General features: G+C 38.0%; 1 protein-coding gene across 6 annotated transcripts in view; it reads left to right on the forward strand.

Annotated features, from left to right (window-relative positions):
- The window catches only part of neo1b (neogenin 1b), a 145,968-nt gene that overhangs the window by 63,715 nt on the left and 69,541 nt on the right, over positions 1–12,712 (forward strand). For all 6 annotated transcript variants that reach the window (XM_077209974.1, XM_077209976.1, XM_077209973.1 and 3 more), the window contains exons 3-4: positions 5,551–5,826; positions 6,956–7,106. In XM_077209974.1, the coding sequence (XP_077066089.1) occupies positions 5,551–5,826; positions 6,956–7,106 (427 nt within the window). The remainder of the gene's footprint in view (positions 1–5,550; positions 5,827–6,955; positions 7,107–12,712) is intronic.

Below are 12,712 nucleotides of genomic sequence, written 5' to 3' on the forward strand. Positions count from 1 at the left end.
CCGAAAGCTACAGAACAGAGAAGCAAATTAATCTCTTCAATTCACAGAAATAACTGGATCCAGGCAGTGAAAGGTGGATTTGCAGTTATTTTGTGTCAATATGCTGAATTTAGGGGTAAAATCATGCCCTATATATATAGTATTGTTATTGTCACACACATACCCTCTATTATTAAATTAGTTCATTTATTATTTATTTATTTCATTATTTCATACCCTCTGTAACCACCTGGTGCGAAAGCCGCCATAGAAGAACAATTTTTGGTTCCCAAAAACAAAAAGTTAAATAATCTTCCAGTGGGGTAAGAAAAATAATCTTGTTTCCGTTTAAATTAAGATTATTTTTCTTACCCCATTGGCAGATAATTTAGCTTGTTTTAAGCAAAAACTTGTTTTCCCCCAGAAATTTTGGCATTTTACTCATCTAGTAAATGCATCTTGATGTAAGAGTTTTTAGAAAATTGGGCTGGAAACAAGACAAAAATACTAAGAAAATATTTTTTTGCAGTGATTTTCCTTGGTCACGTTGGATATCCTCCTCAGCGTAAAGGATAAGAAGTGCCTGAACTTTGGTGTTGGTCTGTTTGTCGCTGTTGTCCTTGCTCATGGAGTAATAAGTATATGTAAACTGTGTGTTTACACGGGTTTTTTAAAAATGCCGGTTGCCGTTGTTTCGTATGGCATGCATTCGGCCAATTACTTATGATGTGACACTTATGTCACAGTCCCGATTGTGCTGGTTTAGTACAAGCTCGTTTAGTCCCACCTAAAGGTGTTCCTAGAACTATAATCGTTCCCAGTTCCTATGTCCGAACACACCAGAAAGTGTGCACTTCCACCAATAGTTATAGAAGCTATGAAGACGTTCCTCCAGTGCGAAAGTATCGCTGCAAAAAGCTTTGTTTTTTAGAGTGTTCCCTCAGACCATATTCAGAGGTTATTTATAATAACAAATGGATCTTAGATAACACATAACACGTAGCAAAATGAGTGTTTGTTAGATGCATCCCATAAATGCACATACACAAGCCTACACAGAACATCGACATGCAGTGACAGACTGATGTTGGAGAGCATTTGAGATGCTCTTTATTACCAGGTGTGAACTGCAGTCTGTCTCAACTGACTATCCGTGATCCGATCACCGGAGAAAAATGTTATTATCCGGTATAAATGTGTCCTGGTGCTGCACTTTAAATCAACAAGCGCTAGTTTATATAGTCCTGTATGTTTCTTTTCCTCTCTAAGTGACAGCTGGATGTTTTGTTGGGCGGGTTCAGTGTGACAGTCGAGGGAAACAGCAGATCGGGGTTTGAAAAGCACAACTGGACATGGCAGTCTGAAATTTCATTGGCCAACACATCTATATCGGAGTGCAGTATTCATTTTATGTTTGTTTGTTTGACAGATTCTCCGATTTTAATTTTTTTGTCATGTTATATTGGTCATTTTTATATTAGTCTTAATTTGTATTAATCAAATCTGACATTTTTTAATTTGTCTAATTATAGTGTTTTTTTCCGAGTTTTTTTTAATTGATACATTTTAACTTAGTCTAATTATAGTTCATTTAAAAAATTGCTAATTTTATTGTCTAATTATAGTGTATTAGTTGAAAAAAAGTTCAATTTTAATTAAGTCAATGAAAATAACATTTTAGATGACCAGTAATGAATGAGAAAACAAATATTTATAGCAAATATAAATATTAAAACATATTTATATTATCTATAAACCAGACATAACATAATGTTAATAAAAACTGAGTACACATATTGTTGTGACTGACTATAATTGAATTTACTAGATTTTTTCGAGAAACATTATATTATGTTGTTAATTACTGTTTATTTTTTTCCCTCATATTTTCATCAGCAGTGTATTTAATTTAAAATCATTTAATCTTCATGATGGCATTTTTTGTCATCTTTATTGACAAAATCAAAAAACCCTTCATTATCGAACATTTCGTCAATAATTATGTTGACAAGATTAACACTGGTTGCGAGTTTTAAAAATATGATCTCATTGAAATCGCTCTATCGCTAGCATGTGACTGTGTGACGTGTTGTGAAGCTCTTAGTCCTCAGGAAGTCTGTGAAGACCTTAACACCAGTTATTCATTCATAACTCAGAGTTAAAGAACAGAGCAGAACCACACGTTCCAGTGAGAGAAATATGAGCTGGCCTCGGAGCTGTTGCGTTTGCGTATTTGTTTATGTGTTGTGTGTGTGTGTGTGTGTGTGTGTGTGTGGATGAGTTTGTCTGCCTCTAGGCTGTAGACGGCTCCAAGCTGTGTTTAATGATTCCTCTGGTGTCTCTCCATCACATCAGGGACGATGCAGTGCGATACACTCGCTGCGTTCAGCATGTGGACGGATCACACACTGCATTATTTGCTCGAGTCACACGCTTGCACAAACATACACACACTCATGTTTACCTTATATGTGGGCTGCACGTCTTTCTGGCAGATACACTGGCATCTCTACTCTTTGAGTGAGTGTTTGTGTGTGTGTGTGTGTGTGTGTGTGTGTGTGTGTGTGTGTGTGTGTGTGTGTGTGTGTGTGTGTGTGTGTGTGTGTGTGTGTGTGTGTGTGTGTGTGTGTGTGTGTGTGTGTGTGTGTGTGTGTGTGTGTGTGTTTTGTGCCTGTGGTGTGCTGGGATTTCCACATGTTCCTTCTCTAGAAACCAGCATCCTGACAGAGCATCTATTCGATTTTCAGTGTCAACCACATGTTTGGGTCTTCAGAGTGAGAGAGATTCTGTGTGAGTGAATGAATGAATGTCCTGGATTGTGACTGTATGTGTAGGCTGTGCAGAGCTAGCCAGCAGCTGGTGCTTGTGCATGTTGATATGCTGTGTCTGGTGTCTTCTGGGTAGTTTCTTGGGTTAGTTGTATCCTAAATGATGCACTATACACCATGCCCTTTTTCAAGCTGTGACCGTTGAGTGCACACTTTTTTTTCCAGTTAAATAAGTGCATCATCTGGGTATTTAAAGTGCAGTTTTTCCTTCTGTAATTCTCAGTGTGAACGCACTAATTGCAATATTTGTACTACAGAATGACAGAATAGTGCACAAGTAAGCAAAATGGGACACACCTCAGGTCCTGTGTACAGCTGGTATTTAGATGTGTTTTGGTGCATCGAATTACAAGGGGACGACACTAAATACAGGAGTAAACAGGGTCTAAAACGTTTTGAGCTCGTCCACTTTCCAACACTTCCAAAGGATACGACCGGATTGCATTCGTAGTGTAAACGCTCATGTGATCGAGTGTGTTCAAACCGCCACAGAAGACCGTCTTCTCTCCGTCTACTGATCTAATGAGTAACATTATGAAGAGCTCTAGACAGACGGGATTTAAACTTTATCGACTGGAGACCCAAGTTTAGTTTGATGATGATGAACATACCAAGCACAATGTTCACACACACTCACAGCATTCGGCTGATCTTGTCTGTCAGAGCAGAAACTAAAGCTGATGCTCTGTGTGATTTTCCTCTGTCTCTGATCATGTTCATATGTAAATTACACAATTTTATTTCATCCATTAGATCGAAAGAACTGAAAAAGTCAATACATTTACTCACCCATAGTCCCTCCCCTCGAAGAAATCAGGACAGAAGTGATTGAAAGTGGACAAAAGAGACGGATTTAAACACCAGGTGTAAACGGGAATGTGTCTCCCTCGTCTACTTGTGATCCGATCCACCAAAACACATCTTAATACCAGCTGTGAACAGGGCCTGAAGTGTTTAAGGTGTTCTGAGTGGCTTTTCTGAATGCTGAAGATAAAAACTTAGTGTAATGAATGTGTTCAAACTGCTAGTTTAGTATTCTAGTCATGCTTGACTTCAGAAACTAGTGTTAGAGTTTGTTTGGTCTTGTGTGTGCATATGTGTGTGTGTATTGGTAGAGTTTGTCAGTGTGTGTGATTTATGCGTTTAAGATGGTGGCTTATGCTCAGACACACACTCCAGACAGTATTAGTGTTTGTGTAGTCTGAATGTATGTTTGCATATGTTTACACATGGAGATTCTCTCTGACAGGCTTCGTAAACTGTTTACACACAGTAGCTCTGCCCTCCAAATGCACATTGTTCTGTCCTTATTTGCCCAGCTTGAGTCCTGATGCAGTCGCACATCTTCACTTTTCTGCTAGTGAAGGCCAACCGTGTGTTCAGGCCTGTCGCATCGGAGCTCTGAGATTCTGTCCTTTTAAAAGCTCTGTGTGTGTGTGTGTGTACAGGTATGTCTCTGGTTCTGGGGCTAATTTACAGACCTGTCAGCACACACACTGACACACACACACCGCGCTATTGCTTCTAGACCACAACAAGTCCTACATCAAGCAGGACACATAAACAGGCCAGGAGAACATTAGGATGTCAGACACACACACACACACACACACACTCAGCTGTTAGAGAGACTGCAGTCTGTACAGTGAGTTGAAGATCTCCCACAAACTGACTTCATACTGTGAGATTAAAGAGAGAAATAACAGTTTCAAGTTTATCTTCTCGACGAGTCTCTTAAGAATTCTCAGTGGTGATTCTGAACTGTTTATTTGTTTAATCTTTTGATGTTGATTATTTAGCGAGTTTCAAAGCAATTAATGACACAAAGAGTTTAGTTTTGAAATATAAAACATTTAGTGCACTCTTTTGCTAAATGAGTATTTGTTGATTTGATTTTTGTTTGTTTGTTCCCAAAAGAATTCTAACCCTTGTCATTTAGAAAATAAAGTAAAAAAAAACAAAAATATCACAATTTGAAAGTGTGTATTTATATGTAAAAAAAAATTCTAACATTTAAATCATTTATAAATATTAATATTTAGCATTGACGATTTATTTGTTTGTTATTTTCTAAAAAAAGAAGTGTGTGTATTTTGTAGTTTTTAAAATATTAAAATGCATAAATGTTAATATTATTTAGTATTGGGTGTTTTTTTATTGAACATTGTGTGTTATGCATGTTTGATGAGCGGTTTTCTAGTTTTGTTTTAATATGCAAATCCTTGCTTCTGTCATGAATATTAAAGCAGTTTTCTTTCAGTTCTGACCTCACGTAATAAGCTTGAGGGTCAATGAATATATTTTTTCTGTTAACACTATTCGTTTGTTCCTTATTTTAGAGGTTTGAATAAATTGTGTTTAAATTAACAAATTAAACAGATGATTGAAATTCGGATACAAATTCATTCCTCTACATTGAAATTTTCCTCTTTAATTAATTAGGACACAATAATCAATGCATTAATAAAACGAGTGGAATATGAAAGCAAACAGAGCCTCCGCTGTGCTGTTCAAACATGCTTAATGGCTGCTCGTCTCCTACGTTTATTTGCTAATTGGTATGACAAGACCATTAGTGTTATTTACTTAATTTCTCCAGAGTTAGCAAAGCATCTAATCTCCATCTGTAGCTCCTCAGGGTTGGTTGTTTGAATTGTTCTTGCTTCAATTTTTTCATTCCATCACTGTGGAGATTAAATTAGCTTTACTGTAGTAATGTAACGCATCTCATCCGTTCTCGCAGGACTTCCGCGGTTCCTCAGTCAGCCGGAGGGCGTATCTGTGCGCATGGGCGGCACTGAGATGCTGAGCTGTGAGGTGACGGAGGAGCTCGTCCCGTTCACACGCTGGGAGAGGGACGGGCGGCCCGTGGAATTGGATGCCAGAGTAATACAGCTTCCCAGTGGAGCTCTGGTCATCAGCAACTCCTCCCAGACCGACGCTGGACTGTACCGCTGCACAATAGATGCTCTGGGACCGCCTAAAACCACAGAGGAAGCTGAACTACAGGTGTCCACAGGTACAGGTGCCAAACGGCCAATGTGGTGCGATTGTAACGGCCAGAGGATCACCAGCAAAAAGAATACAACAGTTTTTATAGAATAAGAGAGTGGGAATGGTGACAAAATACATTACATAATTTTCCTATAATATGACTTCATATGCATAATTCAGCAAACTCTGGATTTCTTGATTTCTTTACTTTGTTACTCAAAGTCATGAGTTTATATATTTAGATATCTGTCTTGTTTAATTTCCTCTTTTGTTATATTCGGACATGATGCACTAACACGCGCTGACTGACTTTGACCGAAGTGTTTGGAAACATTTAGGTTTCAAAAACATATAAATGTAATTCCTGCAAGGAAAATAAATGTTAGTTATTAGAATTATTATTAGTTTAAAATACCGTTTACTATTTATTTTTTATTTTTATTTTTTATCCATCACACCGTCTATGGCCACTCCCACCAGTCTGCTATTGATGCGCTTATCTGTGTCAAATACCACCTTGCTTTAGTAGGAAATACTTCTTAGTAAACTTTTAGTCATAATGGTGTTGCCTTGTGTTGTTTCCCTGGTGCAGAGAGTAAACAAACAGTAATAGATCACAAAACAATGGCTAATTTCCTAGGAGCGGCGTAAGAGTCATAAAATGTGCTGCACACAGATAAACATTTGGGTTTTAATGTTCACGAACAGTGTTTAAAATAAATTTTAGCCACTCAAAGTTCATCAGCCTTAGGAAGGTCATACAAATTAGTTTTAAAAACAGGGTGGACAAACGGTCTCTTTGACAACACTGCTATTTAAACTGTGAGTTATTTAAATGACTACATAAGATCCGGACAAATCGTGTTGTAGTCCAAACGAGCCATCTGTTGTAGTTCTTGGAAAGTGGATTCTGTTAAATAAAATGTATTGCTTTGTAATCTTTTTTTAAGCTCAAACAGCAACGTTGTACACTTACACTAGCAATATAAAAAATAGTAGCAATAATAAATTATTAGTATTATGAAGTAAAACAATCATTAATATAAGCCTACTATTATTATTTCATTGATTGGTTGAATTGGGAATTTAATTTGTGAATGTTCACAAGGTGTTTGTACAATCCCGTTTGTGTGTGTGTGTTTGTATCTTGGCAGATTCGGGTGTTGAAGGAAAACTGGAGACTCTCCAGGGCCCGGTTGCTGTTGTGAAGGTTGTCGGGGAGAGCGTGCTGTTGCCATGCGTCATGAAGGGATACCCGGTACCCGTGATTCGCTGGACGTTTAACGACCGGTCGATTGACGAAGGGTAAGTGCATCAGAACGGTGTCTTTGCACTCCTTCACTGTCTGACTGACAGAACCCTTCAGATAAACGCAAATAAATAGAAAGAAAGTGAATCTTTAATTTCCCGGTTGAATCCTTGGTTGTATGTAAGAAATGCATACAGGTACAAGCTTACAGCACTGCAGTCTCTCCTCCTCAGATCCAGCGTCGTTCAGTCACACTCTTCCTCGGTGTGGCTCGGCATACTAAAGCAAACTCGCTGCGGATCAGCACACAAAAAGAATCCATTCAGTCGCTCGTAATCGTGCTATCGACTATTCAACGTCTGTCCAAATTCCTCAGCGTAAAATATCCTTATTATCCGCCGGAGGTAATTACTGACGCCTGTGTGAATGGATATTATAGAGGCGTGCGGCGTTCCCACGTGGCCATTGTGTAATTTCGTATGTGCGCGGCATAGTTATGATGCTCTTAACTGGAACACGGCTTCATCTTCAAGTCACGCACGCCTTTTACATGCTGTAAATTGCTTTGAATAGTTTGCAGGACGGCTGGTGTAGTCCTCTCTCCTCTCTGTTTTCCAGAGGAGCTTCGGCTGTTGTCATCGGGTTGACATGAATAATGTAGAAAGGACTGGATTGTCACGGCATGTAAATCGGCTGTCAGGGGTCCAGCGCTCTATCATTCATTATTATGCCCTGTGTGCTGGAATATTTACCCTGATGTGATTTCAGCGGTGGGGTTGGTAATGTTTGCATTGTGGACATTGACAAAAGCGATTACATGCTTTTTATTGCTACTTTGTCTCTTTTCATTTCTTAACCCGCTGTGTTTTACTCCCTTACACTAGGATTATCGTGTTCTTGCATAGATGCTGATAACCTGTATCCAAATGCACAACATTTTCAAGGTCAACACTAGAGCTGACGGCGTCTGCCAGCGTACAGCCGCTCAGATTAATAGCATTCTTGCCACTAAACATCACTATTACTTTTGAGCTTGTTCAAATCTTTAACTCTTAATATTAAACTTTGCCATTTGTGCTACAGATATAAATGATACTAAGCAATCGGACACAAAACAACATTAAAACGAGTGCAAAAATCCTCGAGAGCATGTTGACTGTGTCCCTATTTACAGCTGGTATTAAGATGTGTTTTGGTGGATCGGATCACAAGTAGACGAGGGAGACACATTCCCGTTTACACCTGGTGTTTAAATCTGTCTCCTTTGTCCACTTTTAATCACTTCTGTCCTGATTTCTTCGAGGGGAGGGACTATGGGTGAGTAAGTGTATGGACTTTTTCAGATCTTTCGATCTAATGGATGAAATAAAATTGTGTAATTTACATATGAACATGATCAGAGACAGAGGAAAATCACACAGAGCATCAGCTTTAGTTTCTGCTCTGACAGACACAAGACGAACGCTGTGAGTGTGTGTGAGAAATCAGGAATGATGAGAGAACATTGTGCTTGGTATGTTCATCATCTTCAAACTAAACTTGGGTCTCCAGTCGATAAAGTTTAAATCCCGTCTGTCTAGAGCTCTTCATAATGTTACTCATTAGATCAGTAGACGGAGAGAAGACGGTCTTCTGTGGCGGTTTGAACACATTTGATCACATGAGCGTTTACACTACGCAAGCAATCCGGTCGAATGTGTTTTCAACTCCCTCTGGAAGTGTTGGAAAGTGGACAAGCTCAAAACGTTTTAGAGCGTCGTCTACTTGTGATCCGATTGACCAAAACGCATCTTAATACCAGAAGTAAACAGGACCTGTGTGTCTGCAACCATAGTTATGATTAACTAACAAATGTTACGTGCTGTTATGTAGACCCAAACATTATAATGGCTAAACTAACACAATACAAAAAAACAAAGGCATCAGCTAACATGACATTAAATAGTTACCATAGTTTAAAAACCTGTAATTACGAGTTAATAAACCAACACTTTCTCACTTGTGAAAGGTTATCCTATTACTTTAGAAATTTAAATCTCAGCCATTAAACTTTTTCATCATCCTATATTTAATTTAATTTCAACTTTATTTCAGTTATCGAAAACATCGTATCAGTTTTAATTAAGAATAATAACACTGATGCCCTGACAGTGACCCACCACAGGAAGTTTTGCAGAGTCGTTTCAAATCTAGTTTTCATAATCCTTTTTCCTGGAGAAAACACAGAAGACTGACCTTGACAGATCCTAATCAGATTGGAGTATTTGTAGGTATTGTATGTAGGAAACGGCCTCTAGATTTGCCAGTGAATGACAACACTCGGCCTCTTTTCTGACAGTTGTTGCCCTAATAAGATTGGGGATCAAGCTCAATCCCTTCTGCGGCCCATGCAAAATTAATGATGTTTGCTTTTCTTTTATACATTTTATTTTGGAATACAATTTGGGAATTGTAGAGGGAAAGGGTTTTAGAAAAGAAATTCAGGAAGGGAGAATGAAAGTGAATGTATGGATGTACGTAATGGTCCTGGATGAGAGGATTTGTGCAGCATGGTTTCGTGCCGAGAGGGTTTTAATGAAGAGCGTGGCAGTGGTGCATTAAAATGCTGTCTACGTAGGAAGCTGATTAGTGTTTGGACCAGAGCCATTGTCTTCATGGGATTTTCATTGAGATTCAGCTCTGTTCTGCTGCTGTCTGTTGTAATGCATCCTCGCCGTTTGGATCCCGCCCACTGTAATTTGAAACGAAGCTTTCCATAAAGATTGAATTGATGGTATCAGTGAACTAAGCAGACTAATCATGACCTGTTTAAGGCGCTAACTACCCCTTCAGCTCGTGTGCTGTGTCTCTCCGATGAGGCTTGATGTCAGTTTGCGCTGTCGATTGAAAGCGGCTAAATGTCTAATTGCGGTTCTTTGGCGGTTGTCTGTGCAGGACTGATGATTGCTGACAGACTCTATTTACGGCGTAATTGCTTCTCTCATGGTCTTCGGGCGATGTAATGTATTTCTGATGCTGGATACATTCTAATAGTGTCATATTACCCACAATGCCCAGTCCCTCAGAGGGGCAGAGAGAGTCTATCATGGCTCAGACAACGTGTGTGTGTGTGTGTGTGTGTGTGTGTGTGTGTGTGTGTGTGTGTGTGTGTGTGTGTGTGTGTGTGTGTGTGTGTGTGTGTGTGTAATCCAAATCTTCCTGTCAGAGTTTCATTTTTTCCCTGTGGAGTTTTAGTGCTTACTCTGGTAAAAGCCCCATTGTGAGTTGAAATGGACTTGATTACTCTTCCTCTCATAGGAGATCTGGTTTAGAGTTTGATCGAAATTATTTTAAAGGAAAATATTTGTAAAAAAAAAAAAAGTTTCAAGCCAAGCATTAATATAGGATATTTGCATGGCTATTATAGTTATATAAAAGCTTTGTGTAACAGACGGATCAAAATGCAGGTTGTGATTCACTAACAAATGTCATGTTTTTTTGTCTTTGTTTAACATTATTGGTCCGTATTGGATATATACACACACATATATATATATATATATATATATATATATATATATATATATATATATCACTGATATTGTCTATTTAATTATGCATTTCTTCTATTTTTACATTTAATGTCCCGTCATCTAAATAATCAAAAAACACAGTTAAAAGTAATGTTTAGCAGTTCTCAAAATAAATATCTATTTTTCATTCTGTACATTATAATGTTGTGATGCCTAAATTTACTTGAATTGATTTTATTGTTGTATTGGTTTAATTTTAATATATTATTTATTTAAATAGTGTATAATTTAATACATATTTTATATAATTGGATGACTTCAATAGATTATTTATTTAAATAGTATATAATTTAATACATATTTTATATAATTGTATGACTTCAATATCACTTTTTTTAGTTTAATTTTATATGTTTTTTTATTAAATATTACCCATTTAGAGGTCACTATAAACTGTTGTTTGGAATAGAACTGTGTGAAAATTCCTTAAAATATTCTTCTTTTTTTCTATGTAACAAATAATGAAATAAATAGCAGTATAAAATGAGGGGAGAGTAAATTATGGTATTTTTTGTTATAGTGTGAGCTTTAAAGATAGAAGGACGCCAAGAATGAAGACTAGGAGCTCATCATCTTGAAAACCTTAAGATTCCAGTATGGAGAACCAGTGTTGAATAAGTCACATTCTTCGCCCTCCTCCATTGTTTGCTTCTCTGGCATGTTGTTGTAACTCTAATCTGAAGATTGTCGAATGACTCGCAGGATCTGAGTAAACAAATCACCTCCTTATCAGCCCAGGCGCTCATTCATTACACACCATGCATAAACACTCATTTACAGCCCAATCCCTCAAGTGATTTCTGTCCAGTCTTTTTAAGACAGGTCAGATAAACGCTGCACTGGTCTCAGGCCAGTTTCTCCGTGCGTTTAATCATTTAAAGGGTGTCGGGATATGAACAGAAAGCTGGTGCTGGATCAGTGACAGAAGTAGTCTTATCTCGCGTTTAAATCACTTCATGTCTCGGGATTAGAGCCGGAATGCTGTTTGGTGCTTCACAGAAAGCCAGCGGATCACGGAGGAATTCCTCGGATGAAGGAGGATCACTTGCTTCACTGACAAGAACACCTTTTGTCCTCGCTGACGTGGATCAGAGACGGAGCAGTTTTGCGTATTCCAGACGGGACGCGGTGAGATGGATGTTTGTGTTGATGACAGATACTCGACCTCCTCTCAGCACAAACATCAGGCGGGAGTATTTGCAAGGGGAAATTTATAATATAAGTATATTGTAAATCCAGTCAGGCGTCGCACACAAGCCCACGTTCAGCTCTTTCTGAGGCGGCCAGCATTGGATGAATGGGCGTACATTTTCAACAAGCACTCCCTCTTTGTGCGCAATACTTTAATTGGTTTGTTTTTTCAATAGTAATATCATACATTCTTCTTCAGTATCTCGCCCTTTGTTTACATTTATTACATACGACAGCCTGGAAGTGTTTGCCTGCGTTTTAAACATTGATTTTGTTTTTAATGGTTGATCAGCATTAGCCAACAGTAAATTTAGACAGGCTTTTGAACTGGGGAATTCTGGGAAATGGAGGATAATAAATCCTAAAGCGATACAGCTAAAATAAGAGTTTTTAAGAGATGTGTTGATGTTTATTCAGATGTTCTCAAAAATAAAGTTTAAGAGAATAACAGTTGATTGAAACTGTGTCTTGTAACAACCTGGATTTAAAGATTTAGCTGTCTAGTTTTAGCTTCAGATGTCATCAAGTGACTTGTTTTTTGTGAAGTCGAGTCACATTTATTTATATAGCGCTTTCTACAATACAGATTGTTCCAAAGCATCTTTACAGAGACAACAGGAAAATAATGCAACAAAGTTTGTTTCTAGAAGAAAATAGCGTCACAGTCCAGCTTAAGGGAGTTCAGTGATGTTTAATTTTTGTTGTAAAAAAGTTATTAATTTAGTTCATTTATATATATATTGCAACTCTGGAGAAAACCGTGATGTCATCGTCCAGCTCAGCTCTTATATACAGGTGCTGGTCAACGAATTAGAATTATTTTAAATAGTGCAATCATGAAATTCTTTGAATGCATTTTTTGTGCAGAAAGCAAATCAGGTGTTCACCGCACCTGTCCT

Source organism: Siphateles boraxobius, unplaced genomic scaffold (genome assembly GCF_051911475.1).
Source record: "Siphateles boraxobius isolate OS27281-9 unplaced genomic scaffold, OSU_SipBor_1 65, whole genome shotgun sequence".
NCBI lineage: Eukaryota > Metazoa > Chordata > Actinopteri > Cypriniformes > Leuciscidae > Siphateles > Siphateles boraxobius.